The sequence below is a fragment of the Cricetulus griseus genome, chromosome 4, assembly GCF_003668045.3.
Source record: "Cricetulus griseus strain 17A/GY chromosome 4, alternate assembly CriGri-PICRH-1.0, whole genome shotgun sequence".
Lineage (NCBI taxonomy): Eukaryota > Metazoa > Chordata > Mammalia > Rodentia > Cricetidae > Cricetulus > Cricetulus griseus.
In genome coordinates this window covers 169608320-169631452 of record NC_048597.1, presented here as the reverse complement: position 1 = coordinate 169631452, position 23133 = coordinate 169608320, and the positions used below count along the sequence as shown (strand labels likewise).

Genomic DNA, 23133 nt, shown 5'->3' with positions numbered 1-23133 from the left:
GAAGAATGATCGGGAAAAGGAATTGCTGCTTCTGTATCAGGCCCTGCAGCCACAGGCTGCTCAGGTGAAACGGTACCAAGACAAGCTGCAGAAGATGAAGGCCCTGGAGGACACTGTGCGGCACCAAGAGAAGGCAAGTGCTGGGGTCATCTGCGGAGGAGGGGCTGCAGCCTGGAGGCTGTGGAGGTCTCAGGCCAGCCCAGCCTTGGTCTCTGTCCCCAGGTGATTGAGAAGATGGAGCAGTTATTGGAAGAAAGGCTCCGTGAGAGGAAGGAGCCAGCACCATCCAACAGGCTGCTGGAGAAGCCCATCGTGGGATGGCCTGCTCCTCAAGGTAGATCTCAGAGTAAATGACTTTCCAGCCTTTTGTCTCACCCTGGAGCCCATGCCCCCCTCCCCAGTGTCACAAAAACTTTAAGGGGGGGCAGTGCTCTATTGTGTCTTTGAGCTGGAGAGACACAACCAGGATAGTATTACACCTCTCCTCTCTTAGGTAGAGGAGTACTGAGAGCTTCTATGGTGTTCAGAGTCCCTTGGGACACAAGGACACTGTGTGAGCCAAGTAGAAAGAGACCAGACCTCTAGGGTTGAGGCTGCATGAACCACAGGAGCAGAGAGAGACCTCCCCAGATGGAGGGCCTTCTAAGCAACAGTCCCCAAGTCTTTAGCTTCCCCTCACCCCTTGGCATCTTTTCTATTCTGCCTCCACAAAGCAAAAAGACAAAACCACCCTGATGGAATCAGTTTCTTTTCCACATTGGTAGAGACCACAGCTATTCACAACTGTCAATCAAAGATTGATAATAAGGAAAGAATAAGATGACACTGTATTGGGTCAGTCATCTCCCTGGCCATGTGGAGAGACTCCCCAAGTATCTCTGTAGGCATGGCCCTGGGCTCAGTCTTCACTGATGGCTAGGCACTGGGGGTCTGAAAGTCTCCAGAAAACAATAGAAGTTTCAGGGACCCTTAAGTTACCTGGAGTGTGGGCTAGACTCTATGGAGGAGCAGAGAGGGACCAGAGACAAATATGGGGACAAATGAGTAGGGAGGAAGACAGGGAAGACAATGGAGTAAAATTCTAAACAGCCTGGCAATATAGCCTGAGGGATACGGACCTGACTCCGCTGGCAAAGGGGAGTCATTGATAGCTTGGGAGCAGAATGGAGCAAAATGTTGGGGCAAACGGGGACACGGAGGCAAGAAAGCCCATCTCACAAGCACCTGTGGCCATGTTCACAGCTTTCCCTGTGTTCACAGCCTCTGGCATTCATCTGGATCCCACAGGGGAGAATGTGACTATGGATCTTTACTCCATGCTGCTGGCAGAAAACACGAGGCTGCGGGCAGAGTTGGAAAAGAACCGCCAGCAGTCAGCCCCCATCATTCTTCAGCAGCAAGCCCTGCCGGTAAGAGCTGCCAACACAGGTCTGACTTGAGCCTGCCAGCACCGGCATGTATCCCACAATCACCCCCAGCTTGAGCCAGGTTGAAGATCCAGCCCAGACTCTGGGCTTCCCAGCACCCAGCACCACTAGTAACATTCACACTCATGCCTTGTATTCCTTGCATTTGTGCTCCTAAGATGAATGTCTTGCCCTCATCTAGCACCATGGGAGAGAGCAAGGCCCTGGCTCACCCTTGGCCCCTGAACCCTGACTCCACCTACCACCTGACTTGCTCCCACTTGGACACCCTCTTCCCACCATGGGCCTCTCAGGGCCTTCTGGGATTGTGCAGCCTTGGAGAGCCCTTTTCCCCATCCCAGGTGGATCCCAGGGAGTTGGGAGCAGGTGGAGACTTGGCAGAGAGGCTACGAGACACAAATGGCCCAGGCCACTCCAAGTGCACAGAGACCCTGCCAGCACAGGTGGGTGTCCTGGGGGCTACTCCACTGCCCAGTCTGCTTCAAGTGTCCCTACTGTACACAAACCCAAAGTCAATATTTGGAGGTATGGTGGCTAGATGACACAGGTGAGTGCTTCTCTTCACCCAGGAAATGTTTTCTGTTTGGAATGTCCCAGTGCATGGGCAGACAGGTAAAGCATGAAATTTGGGCATCCTTTGTTTTGCTGAACCTTCATCCACAAAAAGACTCCCAGTTCAGCCGCGTCTTGGGTATTAAAGGGAGCTCATTAGTGCACTTGGCATAAGCAGTTGATATGATAAAACATTAGGTGTGAGTTGGGGGTGTAGTTCAGTTGAGGTTGTGCTTGTCTAGCATATATGAAGCCCTGTGTTTGATCCCCAGCACCACATAAACCTACACATGCCTATAATCCCAGCACTCAGATGAAGGCAGGAAGATCAGAACTCAAGGTTATTCTCATGATGTAATGAGTTCAAGGACAGCCTGGAATATATGTGATCCTGCCTTTAAAAAAATTAATGTTAATTTAAACAGACCTATAACAATGAGATAAAAGCAGTCATTCTGGGAGGGAGAGGGGAGGTGTGGAAAGGGGACTGGGAGGAGTAGAGGGAAGGGAAGCTTCCATTGGAATGTATTGTATGAGAGAAAAAAAAAAGTCTCCCAGCCAAAAGATGCCCAGGGCCAGATGGTTTTAGTATAGAATTCTATAGTAGTTACCCTGATGCCCAAACCACATAAAGACCCAACAAAGAGAATTACACACTGTGGTGCTTTGAATAGGAATGGCCTCCATAGCTCATAGATTTGAACACTTGGTCACCAGGGAGTGACACTATTAGGAGGTGTGGCCTTGTTAGAGTAGGTATGGCCTTTAGGGCTTTGAGGTTTCAGAAACTCAAACCAGTTCCAGAGTCTTGTCTTCCAATTGCCTGTGGATCTCCATGTAGAACTCTTAGCTACTGCTCCAGCACTATGTCTGCCTGCATGCTGCCATGCTTCCTTCCATGATGACAATGAACTAAACCTTTGAACTGTAAGTCTGCCCTAATTAAATGTTTTCCTTTATAAAAAAAATTAATGTTCGATTCCCCTAATCTGAATGGGGAACAGTGAACATCAAGCCCTACGCAGATCTTAAGGAAGAGGCCCTGGTCCAGGAGTGAGGCTCTGTATCTGCAGCTGAATTTGAAACACACACCTGGCTGGTTTTTCCCGAAGTACCTTTCACTCCCTCAGCTCTCAACACCTCAGCTCCCAGCTGGGACCTCATATGAGTGTCTGCTCCCACAGGATCTCCTTGGTAGTACTTCAGACAAGTTTACTCTCCTGGCCAAGCTAGAACAAGCTCAGAGTCGGATCTTATCCCTGGAAAACCAGGTAGGTGAGATGCTGGGGTTGATCAGGCTGGACCAGGCTCACTGTGCAGCCTCTGGCCAGGAGCAAGGCTTAGTATACAAGCAGGATCAAGGCTCAATGTGTGACTGCAGAATTAGGGTCCATTATGTAACCAGGTCAGCCCTAGTCTGTGACCAGAGTGAAGGCTCAGTGTGGATGCAGCTCAGAGTGTGGACTCCATATGGACTTCCCAGAAGATCCATCTGTGTCTTAGGCCTTTAGGCTTCCTGTTTGGCCCCTCACTCTGCTATTGACAGAGCTTTGCCTTTTCCCAGAAGACAAGCCCAAACTCTGTCCTAGCTCTGGGGCAGGAGCTGTGCTGAGTTCTGGCTTTCCAAATGTTCCTCTCCATGTCTGCAGCTGGAGGACTCAGCTCGCCACTGGGCAAAAGAGAAGCAAAACTTGGCCATACGGCTTCAGGAGCAACAACACGGCTTTGGACAGCCATCAAAATCCATTATAAACCAGAGTGTGAGTAACCCTGACAGAGAGTTCCTGGGGATCCAGGTCCAAAGTGTGAGTGACCCTGACACAGGAGTTCCTGGGGATCCAGGTGTTAGGGTGGGCCCTGAGAAAAACTTGGGGAATAGATCTTAAACTAAGTCTCAGAAGTCTTGAGCTGAAGTCCTACTGTCAGCAAACTGGATACTCATATCACCTCCATTCCTCCACTCATCTAAAGGGATAGGAATGCCTGCCGACATGTCCCCTTTCCCATTGATTGTCCTGAACCTCAAGGAGGAGATAGCTGTGGGTGAGAAATGGCCTACACGGGCATTTCTAGAATGTTCTGGATATACTTCGGCATTATACATGGGCAGAATACCTTGTACCTCTTCCCTCCCAATTTCTAGTGCAATAGATTTCTGTTTAGCTTCCTTCTTAGATAGAGTCTTAGAGTCACATTGCAGCCCCCACAAGCCCAACCTGGGGACTTCATACCCTACAGGAAAAAATTCTGACTCTCCTACTTTTGATCTATCAGCACTTGGCAGCCAAGCCTCAATTGCCCCTAGGCAGAACCTGAAGATTTCAGGGAGTATAGGACTACCTCTGCAATCTCATCTAGTCCTAGGGACCCAGGGAAAGTAGGCACCACCTGCAGTGATAAAATGGGTTCCAAAGTTGTTCAGAAGCCACAGCCTACTGGGTTTGGATCCTCAGAAGTATGACTTGCCAGGCAAGGTGCCCTGAGGCAGTGTACCCTGGGAATGGGGATGTACTTATCTGACCTATATTGTATGTCACAGCATGCTGGAGTGACCAAGGATCCCCAACAGTCCTCCAAACTGGAACCCGCACTGACCAGCTCAGACACGAAGCTCTGCAAACCCAAACCCTCAAACTCCTACATTGAGACCTCTAACCTCCAGAAGACCTGAGCCTGGAGCTGGCCTCCTTTCCCCATGTACCGGGAGTCATCCCCATGCCAAAGATGTCTATAGTAAATACTGTAACTCAATAAGCATTTGTCCCTTTCTTGGAGTAAGGCAGTCAGCAGTGGATCAGCTATTCTTTTCACATCCAGCTTGGGTCCTGGAAAGCCAGAGCTATGATAATCCCTAGGCAGTCCTGAGGAGAGAGACCATGGAGACTAAAAATAAGGTGCCTAAAGCCAAGCTCTGTGCAAGACAAGAAAAAGGCTAGGCTTCCTCTCAGTTCCCAGCATCTCTTCATTTCTGACATCCTTTTACCCAGGCTTATGTCTTCAGAGTCTCCTGGGAACAGGAAGACCGGAAGCCTTCCTATGACACTACTCAGATATCCCATTATGGTTGACAGAGCTGGTTATATGGTGTAAAAATATAGTCAGAGTCAGGAGGTCATGAGGGCTGGGATCCCAGCTAGCTTGGGATCTGGCCATGAGCATTCTGGGTGACTCTGGCTGACTGGAAATCTTTCTGACCTGCAGAGTCTTCATCTATCCCATGCAAGGCTGTCTGTCTTGAAAGGAGACCCTTTGCAGCACTGACATTTCTGAGTCATCTTTGAGAGGAGAGAAAGGAAGCATGAAGGACAGAGAGAGACGTGGGAGGAGGGCCATGGAGTATGGAGAATCAAACAGTTCAAGAAGAGAAAGGACCAAGCCAACTTGGCCACTGTTCTGAGCAGGCCCAGCCTCCACACCTGTCTACAGGACTTAGCCTCGGGTAGCCAAGGGCCAACAAGAATCTGGCACCTGCTTATGGCAAGATATAGAACCAGAGGAGCTTAGACCTGGACAGGGACAGATGTCATACAAACCAAATTCTGAGCCAGACCCCATCCTGAGCTCTTAGAATATGCTCCCCTGTAGCAAGAGAACAGACCTGGGGCGTGCCCTCAGGACTGGAGACAGAGGGTAGGAAGCCTGTTGGCCTCTGTCTTCAGGCCCCATCACCTCACTTCAGCCTTTTACTAGCTGATATTTCACCACAGGCTTCAGCCATGACCATGGCCAAGATGGAGGAGCCTTCAAAGAAAGTCCTTACAACCCCACAAGAGGCTCCTACTACAGTCAGCCAAGCAGAACCTCACACCAGCCCCACCTTTCATGCAGTTCCACCCAGGAAGACAGGGATTACCCACATCTCTCTGGCCACCCTGTCCTCACAGCAGAGCTCCCCGGATCCATTTTTGGTAACTTCTGGCCTGATGGAACTAGTCTCTCCTGATAACTGCAATCTTAAGGTAGATTCTGCTAGCTCCTGAACTGATGGTGTGAGCAGGGGCCATGGGTGGGCTATGTAACAGCTTCCCATCTTCCTAAGTGCCCCTCATCCCACTGTTGACCAGGGGATCAGGGTTCATCTCCATGGGGGGTAACAAATGCCTCAGGAATCTGATATAAATGAAAACACTCCCCAGAGTTTATTTGTTTATTAACTTTCTGGGTAAATAAAGGAGGAGAGGGGATGAAGGAGAGGAGGGTCCAGCTAACCTAGGTAGGTGGCCACTGAGAGCTAAGAACCACCCCAAAGGATCAGGTTTTTCTGGAGATACAGAGACACCCACCCAAATGTCCCCATTAGGTCATCTCCCCATGTGACTCCAGACTGAAGTTCAGACAGTGCCACCCTATCTGATCATGGTTGTGCCAAGGTCCTTCTTGAGAGGATGGAAGTTGAAGAAGATGGGCTTCTCAGGCATCAGGATGAGGTTGAACTTGGTCCCCACATCATGGAAACTCTGGACTTCAATTCTAAAGTTCTCCAGCACCTGAAGGAGGAGGAGGTGGCCTTGGGAAATGTTAAGGAATATTTGTCTCCCCTGGGTCACACACACTTGACAGCTGTAGTCACGGGGTTGATATGTTGAGAATGGTTTAAAGAACACGCCACCAATTATTCAGTCTCTCGCCATGTCTAAATGGGCCCTGCATTTCATAGCTTTAGGCTTTGACCTAACTCATCTGCTGAGAAACCTCTCCCACCTCACCACCCGAGTGCGGACAGGTGATAAGTGGGTTAGTCCACGTGGGGAGGCAGCTGGGAGTTGTAGGAGACTGATAAGCCCTGATCCTGCACTCCCTGAATGCTGAGACGGGAGGAGGAGGAGGGTTGATGACTTTGCTGGGGCCATGGAAATCCCAGGGTGCTGACATGTCCCAGAGCCCCACTCACATTAATGAGGAAGATGGTCATCTCCAGCTCTGCAATCCGCCGGCCCAGACACTGCCGAATACCCCAGCCAAAGCCCAAGTAACGGAAGTGGGTGATATTTTTGCTTTTTTCCAGCCACCGAGTTGGGTCAAACTTGTTTGGGTTGGGGAAGAAGCTGGGTACTCGGCCCATGGCATAGTTAGCCACCTGCACCAGCATCTGGGAGCAAGTCAACAAAGCTTGAGCAGTTGAAATTCCCCATAGTTCTGAGTGCAACCCTAGCCCCAGCTTCCTCGGGACCCTGCTTCCAAGCCTGGCTGCCCAGCTACCCAAGACAGGACACGGCAGGTCCTTCTGTCCACTGTGTAGCTTCAAACAAGCCTCCTGCCCCTCAGGGAATAACCCACAGGGTTTCCCTATGCTTTTCTCAATCATTGAAATGTCTCACCCTCAGCCCAGAAATACCAGTCAGTTTAGCCTTGTAACCCTGGACTCCAGTATTCATTACCCACCATGCCTACCACCAGTACTGTTCATGCAAACTGAGACCACTGTGTCTGAGTGTTCTACCAATGCCCCAGCATCAGGAAGAAAGGCTCATCTAGAAGCCCCCATCACCACCATCTACCTGGAATTGAAGCCTGCTCCCTCCTCTCCTCCATCTGACTGGCAGAGCACCTGAGTCCTACCTTGGCAGGAATCCTGTAATTTCGAAGTACCAGGTCATCTGCAAGATATCTCTGCAAGGTCACGGAGATGGGGTGGAGTCTGCAGAAAGAGGACCCTCAGAGATAGATGGTCCCAGACCCTGGAACCGGGAAATATCCTCCACCCTGAGTCCCACACCAGCCTGGCATTTCAGCCCCCACTACAGCACCCCAGGGAGAAACTAAGGCAGGACCTGGTTATGTTTATGTTCCCCAGTCCTGCTCATCCCTTCCAAACTTCTCACTGCCCATTTCTAATCTCTACTAGCCCATCCTAGGAACCCTTCCTCAGGGGGTTGGGGGTGAGAAGGCATGGGTATAATGAACTTGCCTCAGTGTCTCCTTGATACTGGCTTTTAGGAGTGGGACCAACTGCACCATCTTGACCATGTCTCCCTGGGCCTGGCGCCGGGCAGCCAGAACCTCTGCCCGCAGCATCTCCTGTACCTCCAAGTTGTGTGCCATCTCATAAAGGTTCCACTGCAGGGTCATGGAGGTCTGGAAGGAATACATGGGTTGCAAAAGCCAGAAAGGTCCATCACTTCAAGGCACCTTAGTGTCTATGATCCACATTAAAGAACTTCTCTCTCTTCTACTCTCAACTTCCATATCCAAGAGCATTTGCAAAACCTTTGAAAGGCCATTGTTTAAGGTTTTCTCAGTGTCCAGGTAGGGAGTTTGTGATGTAGTCAATTAGTAAAGTGCTTGCCTAACATGCACAAGGTCTAGAGTTCAATCATCAGCACCATATAAACTGGGTGTGTTGAGACATTTGAGAGGCAGGAGTTCAATGTTATCCTCAGCTATACAAGTTCAAGGCCAGGCTGGGCTACCTGATACACTGTCTCAAAAAATAGTTAATACCAAGGAAAAAAATATTCAGAGCAGGATTTCCCTCTGCCTTCATCCTACATGTCACCAGCTCTCACTCATCTCCTAACCAATAGAATGTTAGCTACATAGCCAAAATCCTCTTCCCGAGGGCTCCACAGGCTTCCAGAAACCGTATTTATACCTTTGTAAGGTTTGTCCACCTATGTCAAGGGCAGCCTGGTCTACAGGGCAAGTTGCAGGAAAGCCTGGGCTACACAGAGAAACACCATCTCCCAAAGCAAAATGAAATAAAACAAAACAAAAAAAGTTTATCCACCCAAATGACTGTCATTCCTTTGGTGTCCTTCATACAACAACCACCTGCTCATAGATAGCAGGCGGAATCTCAGCATTCATCCCATCAGCAGAAAATAAGACTCAACCATTCTGAAACCAGGCCACAGATTTGCTCTCCATCTTTGCTGCAGTTGGTGCAAAAGGCAGACTGAGATTAACAATGTAACCTCAACGAGAGCCAGAGGCTGCAGCCTTTGGTCCTCCACTGGAGGCTGCATCAGTGACCCTCCTCAAGCCCCACAGTGTCAGACTCACCCAGGTCCACAGACTAAACCCATCTGAGGCTTCAGCCTGAAACACCCTCCCTTTTGGGGCAGGGGACATGGATTGCAGACATGTCAAGGATCATATTTCTGTCCAAGAGGTTTAAACATACACACCTCTTTCTTCCCAGCAGAAACAAAAATGGAAAAAATGTCACGTTACTTCCTGGCTTTAAGTTGTGGCTTATCAGAGCCTCCAAACAAAGTGCAGAGGCTCCAACCTGACCCATGGACTCATGCCTGCTGCCACCCCAGCATCTCTCCTAAACCCTCTTCAATACATGGCCATCACCCTAGCTACACAGAGCTGCAGATTGGGGCATCTTCCCCAAGGCAGTTCCTCCTCCTAGAATTCCTTTACCTACCCAGAAAGCAAATACAGACTCTTGAAAACAGCAATCACGTGTGTGTTTATCTCAGAGCCTCCAAGACCTGCTACAGAGTAGATACCCAGGGATAGTTGTCAAACAAGGTAGTCCATTCCACTCTACTACCTGTCTGCCTCAAGCAAGTTACTTTACCTCTCTGTACCACTGTTCACCTAAAAAGAAAAGATGATAGTGTTATACCTCATAGTGTCGCAAGGCCTTCGTGTCTGTTGTTAACTAAAAACACAGACTCTTTCATTTCCAGATAGGCAACAGAACACAGGATAAAAGTTTGACATCTTTTAAGGGGGGGCGGGGTGGAGAATCCATCCAGAATCTGACCCTCACGGTCTCCATCCACATCTCTGTCTTTTTGCAACCCTGAACTCTGAGTCAGATTCTTGCTCAACTCTGCTCAAAAAACACCATCTAATCAGTGAGGAACATTTGTAAAAGCTGGTACACAAGGTTGATTGGTCTTGAGTTTGCCTGCGCTATCTCTTCTTTCTGAAGCTGAAGACAACAAGATAAGAGGAATTTAGATGGTGTTGAGATTTCAAGAATGGAATCTTGCAAGCAGATCATTGATGTGGCTGCCCCAGCCCAGTTACCACAGTCGGAATCAAAACTGCCTCCCTGAGAGGAATCTCATGACCAACACTGAACACCACCCCCACAAACAACAATTCTTCTTTAGACTCTTAGTGGTCAGTTGATGTGCATGCCTCTGCCATCAAGCACTGTGACATGTGACAGTTTTCTTATCACACTGCTTCCAGCCCCAAATCCACATGTCTTCATCCAAACTCTTAATATCTCACAAATAACTGCATTTGGATACACCCTCTAAGGAGACTATGGGGTAAAGGGGGATGTGGGTGTGGGCTCTAGCCCAGTAACTGATGTCCTAAGAAGAGGAAGAAGTCAAGACAGACATCATGAGGGACACCCATGTGTAGGCATGAGGGAGATGGCCACCAACAAGCCAAGGAGTCAAGCCTCAGAATGAACCAATCCTGCCCACATTGTGATATTGGTTACAGCTTCAAACTGTGATAAAATAAGTGTCTGTTGTTGTAGCCACTCATCTGTGCTGTTATGTCTTAAACTCCCAAAACTAACAGACTCCTGGACTGAGAACACTAATTCCAGCACTTGGAACTCAAGGCAGGAGAACTGGTATGAGTTCTGGACCAGCCTGACCTATAGAGTGAATTTCAGGCCCACTTGCACTACAGAATGAGACCTTGTCTCAAACAACAACAAAAGCATACAAAGGCTCTGGAGATGTAGCTCACTTGGTAGAATGCTTGCCTGCCATGCAAGAAGCCTTGAGTTTGATCTCAGCATTGTATAAAATCAAACATGGGGCAGGAGAGATGGTTCAGCATTTAAGAGGATCTGAATTCAATTTTTAGCACCCCTATCATGGCTTGCAACTATAATGCAAGTTCCAAGGGAACTGACACCATCTTCTATCCTCTCCAGGTACAAGGCACTCACATGGTGCAGACATACATGCAGGCAAAACACTCATGCACACGCACAAAAAAATAAAATGTTTCATGAATCCGATGTGGTAAAGCACCCCTGTAATTCCCACATTCAGGGAGTGGAGGCAGAAGAATCAAGAGTTCAAGGTCATCCTTGACTACATAGTGAGTTAGTTCAAAGCCACCCTGGGCTACAGAAGCCCCATCTCAAAAACAACCAAAATTCTATGCAGGAACTGAACCTGTTATTCCTTCTTTCTCACAGACAGATCAGGCTCAAATCATGCCCAAAGGTGGTGAATAGTGTTTGGTTCATGGTAGGACTTTGACCTCACCCTTCTAAGAGACAACCGTTTGGGGTCTGACACCAAGAGAGAGAAGCATATTATACAAGAGGACCCAGCCCCTTGCACTGAACAGCAGTGCTTCTGATAGCACAGCTGTTGTGGAAGGGAGCATGTGGACACCAAGGAAGCTCACAATGGACCCCACAGCACTTACCGTGTCCACCCCTCCTGCCAGCATCTCTGTAATGTTGGCCTGGATGTTCTTGAAGGGCAGCTTGTTGCCACCCAGGAGGCTATAAAGGACACCAGGGTACTTGCTGTACTCTTGCTTCTGCCTTAAGTCCCAGTAGAAGTTCTTGGTGTAATCATGAGCTGTGGGGCAGGAGGAAGAACAGGGTGAGGCTCCCTGCAGGTGGGACGGTGGGAGGGACATCAGTCTTCATGGAGGTGGGAGGGTGCCAGGGCCTTAATATTCTAGAACTCCTATTGGTAGTCAGTCATTTTACTAAGCCTTTATTTTGTACTAACCCCTTCATGTCTGTTTTGTCATCTAATTCTTTCTTTTAATTTTTTTTCTCTTTGTGTGTATTAATGTTTTGCCTGCATGTATGTCTGTGTGCCGTGTGTGTGCAATGTCCATGAAGGCCAGAGGAGGGTGTTGGATCCCCCAGAACTGGAGTTACACACAGTTGTGAATTACCATGTACACTAGGAATTAAACTTAGGCTCTCTGGAAGAGCAGCCAGTACTCTTAACAAATGAGCCAGCTCTCCAGTCCTTGTCATTTAATTCTTTTTTTTTAATTTTTTATATATTTAAATTACAAACAAGATTGAATTGCATGACGATCCCAGTTCCCTTCTCCCTCCCTTCCTCCTCTACCACTCCCCCAACTAAAGTCCTACCTGTCATATGTCCTTTCTTCTAATCTACACCTGACTCAAAATTTCTGCTTCCTCATGACCTCTGCATCCTTCCTTTTCTTCCCTTCTCACTCTCATAGCTTCCTCCCCCCTCTTCCCATGTTCTCAATTTGCTCAGGGGATGGTGACCCTTTCCCCTTCTCCAGGGGACAAAGTTTGTCTCTTTTAGGGTCTTCCTTGTTTACTAGTATCTCTGGCAGTGTGGATTGTAGGATGTACATAGAGTAATCCCTTACTCTATGTCTAAAATCCACATATGAGTGAGTACATATAATGTTTGTCTTTTTGTGATTGGGATACCTGGCTCAGAATGGTTTCTTCGAGTTGACCATCCCCACTGTGTGTGTGTGTGTGTGTGTGTGTGTGTGTGTGTGTGTGTGTGTGTGTGAGAGAGAGAGAGAGAGAGAGAGAGAGAGAGAGAGAGAGCACATTATGCAGGTGTATATATGTATGTGGAAGTAAGACACAACCTCAGCTGTTGTTCCTCAGGCACCATCCACCTTGTCTCTTTGAGGCGGGAGTCTGGAGCTCACCAAGTGTCTCAGATAGCTGGTCAGTGAACCCCAGGAACCCACAAGCAAGCACCCCTGTGAATTAATGAGTCCCAGGAATTGAACTCAGTTCTTCACACTTGCAAACAGCACTTTGCCAACTGGGCAGAGATGGTTGCTTGCCCAAGATTACACAGGTACTGATGGCCAAGGTGACATTTTTATTCACCACACCCCAGTCAACTTTATCCATCAATCTTCCCCTCTCAACACACCCTAGCCCTACCCCAAAGCCTCCTGTCACCCAGACAACTATGGCTCAGCCACTAGCCCTCAGCTCTATAGATAACAAGCACCTTTTTAAAAAGGAGTTTTTCTTAAGAGCTTATTTTTTAAATTGAGTGTACATGTGCATTTGTTATGTGTGCATGCATGTGTGTGTACGTGCATATGTGTGTCTGTGTGTATAAGTGTTGGTACCTGTGGAGGAGAGAAGAATACATCAAATCCCCTGTAGCTGGAACTATAGGAAGTTGTGTCTCCTGATGTGAATCCTGGAATTCAAATTCCTGTCCTTTGTAAGACAAGCAGGTGTCCTTAACTGCAAAGTCACCTCTCCAGCCTCTAGGCATGAGATCTTTTAAGGAATACCATGGACATCTTTACTCCCCATCTCCAGAAAAAAAAAAAAAAAAAAAAAAAAAACCCTCCAGTAGTCAACCTCCATCCCTGCTCAATGGTAAATCAGTGCCCATTGACTAATCCTGAAACACAGAGGCAGCAAGGCCAGGCATCCAGCTAGGAGCACTCTCCCAGTGTGATGAGCCCACTTCCTGAGTACGACCAGAGGAGTCCTCACCTTTTTCAAAAATCACATCCCAGGCAGCTGCATGCTCCTTCCAGGTCTTAGTTCTGAAGAATCGAAAAAGTTCTGGAGGCAGGTTGAGCATGGGGACACTGGTGTGAAACATCTGGTAGACGGCATCGATGAACCGCTGGGACTCAGGGTCCACTATCTCCTCCAACATTCCCAGGCGCTCCCCAAATACAACACTGGTGATGGCTGCAGTGGGAAGCTGAGGCTGAGGACACCCTTCCAACCTGGCTGTCGGAGAGCCTCAGCTCCCAGAATCATCTCCACCCGTGCCCACCCCACACAGGAGCTCGCCCTCATCCTTAGCTTTCTCTAGCGAAGAAATTGAGACCTGAGCCCCAAGGGATAAAAAAAAAAGGGGGGCGGGGGCTGCCCTTCTGGGAGGCACTCAGGTCCCTCAGAGGGATAGAAGGGAGGTCCTGAAAAGGATGCTTTTGTGGGAAGCCTGGACTCCACCTGAGCCAGGTTGGAACTGTCCAGGAGGATTTCCCCTTGCAGTTGGCTGCATTCACTACATTACATATGAGCTGGGAGACTTGGGACATCAGTCTCTGAGTTACCCAGGACTCAGTCTGGCTGGAACTAAAAGGTCACAACTACCTTCCAGTTTTCTCACCTACCACATGAAGAATTTCAATGCCAACTTCACACCAAGCCCAGGGTACCCCAAATCTCCTACAGGCATCATATGACCTCCATTAAGCCATATGCACGCACTGTTGCCGGGTCTAAGCTGCCTAACTTCCTTACCCAGTCTGCATAGCTTCTAGGTGTCCTTCAACACCCAGCTTAGGTCAACCACAAAGGCCTCCTCCTTCCTGCTCAAGGATGGTGGTTTGGGGGAACCTATGTTTTGGGGACCCCCACAACATAAATGTCAGATGGCAGGGACCTGGCTATCCCCTGGTGGCTGAGAGTGGAGTGTATTTGAGAAGCAACACAACCACAAGCTGGTTCCCTGGCCCCAACTCCTGTTAGCCAAATGCAAGACCCTTACACTCAAAGGCAAAGCGGAACAAGTCACCACTGATGTCCCCTGAGAAATTTCCAGACTTCTGCTGCTTGATGCGTCTGTGTAAGACATCGATGAAGTCCCGAACTACAGTTTCCAGCAGGGGCACGAAGTTCTTGATGGCTTCAGGCGCCATCACTTCCTGGTTTAAGACAAGTCTGTCTCTCTTCCAAGCGTCTGAACTCCTGGGGAAACACATGTCCCAACTCATGGCCACAGACCCCAGGCCTGGCACAGAGGCACTGGCTGGGATCTCTAGCTTTCAGGCCTGCAGCATCACCATCTCCTGCCTCCCTGGACAATGTTCACTGTTGTCTCCCACTCCCTCCCTGCCTGACGTAGGAGAGGATATTGGAAGAAAGATGGTGACAGAGAACAAAAGCCTGGCTGCCTTCCACTCTGACTGCTGCCACCACCACCCACCACCACCAAGAACTGGAAACTCTCACCTCCCTTGAAGTAAGTAACTCTAAGCCCATCTTGCCTGCATTCCCCTGCCTTCTGGTCCTTGAACAACGTTGTTGCTTCTCTGTCGTCTTTCTCATTCCCACACAAGTGAAGTTGACTGACCTTCCCTCCCCAAAGTGTCTGAGTATCCACCTTGTTGGGGATCCCAGCTACTCAGAATCATTTCATTAAAACCCTGAGTTTAGGAACAGAGCAAAGTCTCAGCAGGTAAAGATGTTGGCCACTAAGCCTGAATACCTGAGTTCAAGTCCTGGGACCCACAAGGTGGAAGGAGAGACATGACTCCTGTAACATATTCTTTGACTTCCACACGTGTGCAATGTTGTGCACATGTCCACACACATACAAATGTATGGACACATACATAAATGTAAATTTTATTTTCAAAACCTCTATTCATGACACACATAAAAATCAACCTGTACAAAGCTCTTATCCTAATTTGGGAGTTTGTTTAAGAATATTGTTGTAAGTGAGCAAGATGGCTTACTGCTCTTCAGAGGAACCACATTCAGCTTCTAGCATCCCTGTAGGGCAACTCACAACTACTTCTAACAACTCCAGAGGACCCGATGTCCTCTTCTAGCCTCCAGGGTCACCTGTAAACGCATGGCATACACTTACACAGACATACACCCATATACATGAAAAAAAATAATAAAAACTTTTACAAGAAAAGTGTGGAGTTTGGGGGCAAAGAATGTTGTAAAATCATGGCCCCAACCTACCTTGTTCTCCCATAGAAGTCTTCACCATTTGGAGAGCTGATGGGGGATGTCCTTTTGTACATATGTTTCTCTTATTGGTTGATGAATAAAAAACACTCATTGGCCAGTAGCCAGGCCGGAAGTATAGGTGGGGCTATGAGAGGAAGGAGTAAGGAGAGAGAAGCCACTGGAGAGACACTATGTAGAGGCAGAAGGAGTAACATGCCAGGGCATTATCGGGTAAGCCAAGAACACATGGAAATACTTAGATTAATAGAAATGGGTTAATAATTAAGAGAGAGCTAGCCAGTAAGAAGCCCTAGACATCGGCCAACAAGTTATAAATTAGTATAAGTCTTTGTGTGTTTATTTGGGGCTAATCAGTTGCAGGACCCAGCTGGAAAGAAACTCCAGCTATAGAGAACCCCCAACCTGAATCCCTGGCCTCTTTTTGTATATGGTTTTATTGAATCTACATATATTCCTAAAAGATACTTAAAATAATTATACAATTATTTCCAGGTTGTTGTTGTTGTTGTTGTTGGTGGTGGTGGTGGTGGTGGTGGTGTGGTGGTGGTGGTGGTGGTTTGAGGCAGTTTCTCTGTAACAGCCCTAGCTGTCCTGGAACTTGCTCTGTAGACCAGCCTGGCCTCCAACTCACAGAGATCCATCTGCCTCTACCTCCTGAGAGCTGGGACTAAAGGCATGTGCCACCACTGCCTGGGTATTTCCAGATTTTTAAAACACTTGTCAGACTTTAGCAGCACTTGCCTTCTCCACTCAGTTTTATGTTTCAGGACAGTTCTGTAGGGAGCCATGCAGCCTAGTCTCAGATCAACATATAACTACATGTCCAATGGGTTCCCTTGGGGCAAGACACCCATAGAAATGGACTGTCAACTTGGCAAGGGCCAGTAGTCCACAGGACAGCATAGGAATTTGCAAAATTCATCAGCTTGCAGACTCTTTTCTCTCTCATTATATTGTTGATTCTTTGTGTGGTTTTTAGTTTTACTTTGTCAGTCACACATGCCACAGCTGTAATTTTCCCTGGAAATTCTGTTCTTTCTCGAATATTTTCCCCTAAGATTCAGCAGGAGGCTAATGTTTCTCAAATCTCTTATCTGGAATTCCTAAACCTGGGAACTTTTCTGACTCAATAGAGATAGTTGGGTACATATGAGGAAACAACACTTGGAACATTAACCATGTCTCACAGTTCTGGAAAGGAGAGTAAGGCAGGCATACACAGGATAGGGGGAAAGCCTCAGGAACACAATAGTGCCAACTGTTGAGAGTAAGTTCCCTGGACACCAAGCATAGAATCATTGGTGGGATCTGGTATGGTCCAATGGGGAAAAATGCAATGTAAATTATGGGATGGATAGATCCATCCTTACCATACACAGGATCTTATATTGGTGGAAGAAGTATGGAATACTGATATGGGAAAAGAGTGTTTTGTCAAAGTCTGCCTCTTGCAGAGATTGAGACATGGGACCCTCTTGTGGAAAAGGACACTGTATAAAAGCATATCTTGCAGACATGAAAGAATTGTCTGGTTGAAATATTGTTATCCTTAAAGCATTGTGCCCATGTCTATTACTTTTTAACTTTGTGACAGCAAGTAGCTGCCAGCTGACACAAGTACTATGAGAGCAGGATGTGTCTGTTTTGATATTTAGTTAAGCCTGCAAAAATGCTCAACTCTATGTCTAGAATAAGGTTATGCAAGGAGTGGGAAAGTGTGTTTGGGGAAGCCTAAATGAGAACAATGGGGGCTTTCATAATAATTATGATATATTCCTTAAAATATGTTTTTCTTAAAGTAAAAAATAGGAACCAATAACAAAGTTGTTCATGTAACCCTGTTAAGAAAAGAACTGTTAAAGTGTAAATAAGAACAGCTCAAACTATCTAGGGCCACATGAATGTAATCAGCCTGGTGGTCAGAAGTTTTCCTTGAGCCAATACCCCTTCCCTGCCTTAGGACCTGAACCGGAGCTCAGGCCTGACCCCAGCAATATATAAATAAATTATTCAATAGGCAATTTGGTAAAAAGCAATATCTACATTTCAGTGATGGGTTTTGCTGCTTCTCGTAGCTCCTTCAGGCTGTCAGGATGCCACTTTGTTTGCCACTGTACTGCCAACACCTGGCACAAGGCCTGCTACTCAGCAGGTGCTTGATAAAGTGGTACTTCGTGCTTAAAGCAATTAGTGAGAACTTTGCAAAGTCCTTCGATATTCATGGAAAACCTCAGCCTGACTTTCCCCAGGAAGTTGGAAGACAATTCCCTATCATCACCACCACCACCACCACCATCATCATCACCACCATCATCACCACCATCACCATCATCACCACCATCATCACCACCATCATCATCGTCACCACCACCATCCTTCACCTTATGGAACAGGAAGATGAGAAGACCCACTCTCTCCCCTTCCCCCCCCCCTTCCACTCCCCTCCAACACCCTCCACACACAAGGTTCACTGAGAACTCACTTAAACAGGACCCCTATGGGTCTCTTGTAATACTGGTGATAAGCAACCCAAGGGGGCACAAGGTATCGTTCCGGGTAGGGACCCTCGCATGAAAAGAGCAGCGCTGCATCTTCAGGGTCCAGAATATAAACAGACTCCATATTGCCAAGCTTCTCCCTGGAAAGACAAGAGAGAGGCTGGTGTTGGAACTGAGGCAGCCATGAAAACCCTGGGCAGCCAGGCCTCTCCACACATGGGCGCACAGCTTTCTGGCCGGGACCTTCACTTTACTGACCTCAGTTTCCTCTATGAAGTGGAGGTGGATGTGCCATTTGTCCCATGGAGCTTCTGAAGAGCCAAACACGACACGTGTATCTATGACCATTGTGACTCACGGACACTATCCTGCATCACACAGCACACCCCAGAACTAGCTGTACCCCATCCCAAACCTTCCGTTTATAATCATGTCTATTCCATGCTGAATCTTCTTGTCCTGCTGGCCTTGGAGCACGGCACACTTCCGTGTCACCCTGCAGTGAATGCCCTGTGTCTCCCATGCTCCAGGCCAGTGGGCCCTTGCAAAATTGTAATTCTGGGAGTCAGATGGAATCCTTCACCTCTTTTAAGGTAAGACTTTGGGGCTGAGGCAATGACTCTGAAATTAAGAGCATATACCAGTCTTGCTGAGTTCCCAGTACCCACGTTGGATAGCTCCCAGGGACCCTCCAAGGGCAACTGCACTCCCTACAGAAACACATGTACATCTAAATAAAATTTTAAACTAAATCTCTGGTTAGGTGAAACTTCAGTAATCAAGCCCCAAGTATGGGTGAAGCTGACAGGTTCCAGGACCCACAAAATGTTTTGCAGGCAGTCTCCAATGACACACAACTGTACATATGACCCAGTGTCCTTCTAAGAAAAACAGATTCTAACATAATGATTCAGTGACTAGGTAAGAGGATTAGTCTAAAAGCTGAGGAAAGTGACCCCAGAGAACACACTGTTGTCAGACAGAATCCAGCTCCCAGAACTCTGAGGCAAGACATTTGTGTAACTCTCTCTCTCTCTCTCCTCTCTCTCTCCTCTCTCCTCTCTCTCCCCTCTCCTCTCTCTCTCCCTTCTCTCTCCTCCCCCCACACACAGGCAACTACTAGAAAGGCACAAGAATGCCTGCCTCTTGTTTATAGCTGCCTTCTACCTAAGAAAGATTCGCTGACTATAGATTTTAAGAAAACAAATGCCACATAAACATAAGACACAATTTGGGTGCGCTCTCTTCCCTCCTCTCCCTCCCTCCCTCCCTTTTTCCCTCTCCTTCCTTTTCTCTTCCTCTCTCCTCTTCCTGCCTCTTTCTCTCTCTCCCCTTCCCCTTTCTAACTGTCCTCTGCTTCCTCCCACTTCCCTCCCCCTCTTTATCTCTCTATCTCTGTCCCTCCATCTATCTTTCCTCTCTATCTCTGGCTCTTCCCTCTTGATCATTTTGCCACCATCCTTCAAGTCTCTCTCTCTCTCTCTCTCTCTCTCTCTCTCTCTCTCTCCCCCCCGTGTGTGTGTGTGTGTGTGTGTGTGTGTGTGTGTGTGTGTGTGTGTGTGTGTTTTCTCTCTCTCTCCTAATTTCCCCTCCCCTTCCTTCATCCCCCTCTTGGAGAGCACTGCTCCTGTCACAGAGTCTAAGCCCAGGCCCGCCTACACAAGCCATGGCCTTCCTCAGCATGTTCATGGCCTCTAGAAAACATCCCTTTGGTGTTTTTCCAGCATCCACTATCCAATCCCATATTTGATACAGCCTGAAAGGCCTTGAAATGCTGTCACGGTTATCAGTCTCACTTCTGAGATTTGAGCCCAAGGCAATGATCTGACCTCAATATAGAATACCTGAAAGACAGAAACTCATCTGTATCTAAGGGCAGTGAGGCTCACTCACTCAAAGTCTGTCTTTAAGACACAGCTGTTCATACACTGTAGACTACTGTACTGCTATTTTAAATCGTCTTAAAGAGAGAAGAGGAAAACTATTCCAGTGCATTGGGAAACAACTCCACATGACACACGGTAGTCACATTCTTAGTGATACTCAAGTACCATATAAGTTAAGGATGGATGTGGTTTCAATTATTCATTCATGCTTCCCTGCATTTTCTCAACTGTTCTCCAAAGACTGCAAAGAGCCTTCATGGTATGGGAGGGGCACAAGGGCTGTGCTTTAAGTTCCTCCCTTTTATTCAGTTTGTTACCTTCTAGTCCATAAATTATAGCATCACCCTGACTATGGAGCAAAGCGTTGCACAGCTGGATTTCCAGTGCTGGTTTAAGCTTGATGATCTGTGATGTTGGTAAGTCCCTTCTCTTTCCAGAAAATGGGGGTGGGATGGGGTAACCACACCAACGTCTAGGGACACAGCACAACACTCAGATGAAAATGACTGAGAAAACAGCTGATAAAATAAGGTGCTCTGCCTGGGACAGCTCTAAAGCTGTAAAGGTCCTTCGTTTAAGATCAATGCACTTCCCTCCTGGCTGCAGCAACCCCCATACCTGGAAGTGACTCCTAGAGAAAAGCCCACAAGTAGCCTACAGACTTCTGATCACAAGTACTGTTAGGCTGGGATGGGCCACAGACCCTGAGCTTTCAGAAGCCATGGACTGCAAGGTCATCACTCCCAGAAGATGCTTAGGAAAGAAAACCAGCTACTGCAGAGTCACAAAGAGCTGAGGTTGGCACCAAAGCAAAGGGGGGAGCATAGATGGTAGTCAGGTCATCTAAACCTACCTGTCCCCTGAAAACAGAGACAGCCAACTTGTCTTTTAGGGTATCAGGAGGATAGAAGGCAAAGGAGGAGGCACTGGAGGTGCGTTTGCTCACACTCTTTCCCATAAGGAAAGTAGAAAGCTGAGTCTTAGGGCCAGAAACTGGGAGGGTCTATGTTTCTCTTTCCACCACCCCTAGCCTAGAAGAAATGAAAGAAGGCAGACACAAGTCTGAGACCCCAAGTAGAACTTTTGAGAAACAGTGAGAAGCCTATGCCTCCCATCATACCTGCCTCTGTCTTTTGCCAGGCTTACCTGTAAATGGGGCCATACTTCTGGAAATTCTGCATGTGATGATAATGGATTCTGTGTGTGCCATTCTCCCTCCAGAAGTGGTACAGGTTTAGCCAACCATTGTCTCCGGGGGAAGGAATCTCATTGAAGGGACGAGGGCTATCTGTAGAGATATTAGCTCCCCCTCTAGTAGCCAGCACTGGACCCTGCCAGGTAGGGATCAAGAAAGGTTGGCAGCCTTTGACCAGCACTGAGCGCAAGGAAAGTCCTTTGGCCAGCATACTGTCCCCACGACTGTCACTTCTTGCTGAGTGCCTCTCTCTATCCTTAACCTCCAGAGCTATACTTATAACCACTAGCTCAAGGCCAAGAGAGAAGTTGATGGAGCGCTGACCTCCCCCCTCCTCCTCCGGAGGGCTGGGCCCACACAGCCCCTCCCAAACTGAGAGAATGAACTTTCCAACTTTGTGTCTGAAAGATCTGTAGTCAAGCCAGGCAAACACAGGCAGAAGGCTCCAGGCCTTCTGACCTCAGTCTCTACCCTACAGGTCCCCAAGACCACTTTCCTCCAGATAGCCTAAAAGGCAAGTTTGTTATCTCCACCTTCAGGGGAAGAAAAGGAGACTTAAAAGGTCTCCTGACTAGCAGCTAGATCCCCACCCTGCTTGGCTTCCAACCTCAGGTCCAGGCCCTCCGCAGTAGCTGTTTGTTTCCATTACCTGCAGTTTTACAGGAGCAAGGTCTTCTGCTGGCCCCTAGGTGGGGTCCAGATGCTGGCAAACATCTTATAAGATGAGAGATGATCTGAGATCACTGGTCAGCAGGGGTTAATGGCATGACCAGTTGTGGGACAGCAGACATCTTTCTCATGACCCCAGGACTTACAAATGGTTGATTATTAGCTATTAGCTCATCTTTAACAGTTCCCTAATTCTTGAAATTCTACTTTTTTTTCTCCTTGTAAAACAAAACATACTCCATGTTCTCTGAAAATGCTCTGACTAGCAAGTGTTGCTTTATTGTTTTCATTTTGTTTTTAAGATCCTGCTGCCTCGGTGTCCTGAGTGCTGGGGTTATTACATCCACCACTGTCCAGGAATGGTCTTTCTTCTTTTTGCTTTTCCAACAGGATCTTGCCATGTTGCCTACCCTAGGCAACCCACCTTTCTCCTCCTCCCAAGTACGGGGATTAGAGGTGTGTATGCTCTACCTCATCCAGCTCAGCATGTTCTTTCTTCAGCTCATGCTAACATACATCAAAAGTCACTGAGCTACATACACCTTTGTCATTGATTTAAATAGGGTCTCACTGAGTAGCCCTGGCTAGCCTAGAACTCACTATGTAGATCAGGCTGACCTCAAGCATACAGAGATCTATCCGCCTCTGCCTCCTGAGTGCTGGGGTTGAAGGTGTGGTCACCATGCCTAGCTCATGGTTTGTCTGTCTGTCTGTCTATTTTTTCATTTTACTCAATGTTATTCCATGAAAAGGCTAATAAAAATTTGTGGGTTTTTTCTAACAGATTATTTTTCTTATGAAAAACATGGTGTCTTAAAAAAAAAAAAACCCAATTCATTGAATTGATCAAGTTTTGGTGCAGCTTTTGCCCTCTTTAGGTGTTGTGAGAAAAGGAGAGTGGATTGTCACTGTAGGCAAAGCCACACCTGAAAAGAAAATTCAGGAGGCATCAGGTATAGTGATCTGGGAGGCTCACAGTTATCCATGGCCAGTCTAGGCTATATGAAAGTCTATCTCAAAAAAACGAGAGGGATTGTGGGGAGGGAGGAAAAGGGAGGGGGATGTGCCTCTGAATGTGGAGGGTAACTGGAATCCTGTGGCCCTGAAAAGCTGTGTTATCACTAGGGCAGGGACAGAAATTCATTACATTGGGTCCCAGCAAGGAGAATAGTACATCATTTCCTGCTGATTCAGGTTGGCAGCCACCTGACTCTCAACTTACTGGGCCAATTACCACAGAATT

At 47.7% G+C, this 23133-nt stretch overlaps 2 protein-coding genes across 2 annotated transcripts in view; one reads left to right on the top strand and one right to left on the bottom strand.

Annotated features, from left to right (window-relative positions):
• The window catches only part of Ccdc33 (coiled-coil domain containing 33), a 94981-nt gene extending 90331 nt beyond the window's left edge, over positions 1 to 4650 (top strand). Inside the window, 8 exon segments of the mRNA XM_035444219.1 lie at positions 2 to 133; positions 223 to 334; positions 1261 to 1409; positions 1769 to 1874; positions 1877 to 1974; positions 3164 to 3250; positions 3629 to 3739; positions 4519 to 4650. Of these exon segments, the coding sequence (XP_035300110.1) occupies positions 2 to 133; positions 223 to 334; positions 1261 to 1409; positions 1769 to 1874; positions 1877 to 1974; positions 3164 to 3250; positions 3629 to 3739; positions 4519 to 4650 (927 nt within the window).
• Positions 4651 to 6112: 1462 nt separating this feature from the next.
• The window catches only part of LOC100752606 (cholesterol side-chain cleavage enzyme, mitochondrial), a 31177-nt gene continuing 14156 nt past the window's right edge, over positions 6113 to 23133 (bottom strand). Inside the window, exons 2-9 of the mRNA XM_035444400.1 lie at positions 18125 to 18280; positions 14423 to 14622; positions 13411 to 13614; positions 11352 to 11509; positions 7888 to 8054; positions 7539 to 7617; positions 6871 to 7068; positions 6113 to 6466 (exon numbers count right to left, since the gene is read on the bottom strand). Of these exons, the coding sequence (XP_035300291.1) occupies positions 6326 to 6466; positions 6871 to 7068; positions 7539 to 7617; positions 7888 to 8054; positions 11352 to 11509; positions 13411 to 13614; positions 14423 to 14622; positions 18125 to 18264 (1287 nt within the window). The 5' untranslated portion in view covers positions 18265 to 18280 and the 3' untranslated portion in view covers positions 6113 to 6325. The remainder of the gene's footprint in view (positions 6467 to 6870; positions 7069 to 7538; positions 7618 to 7887; positions 8055 to 11351; positions 11510 to 13410; positions 13615 to 14422; positions 14623 to 18124; positions 18281 to 23133) is intronic.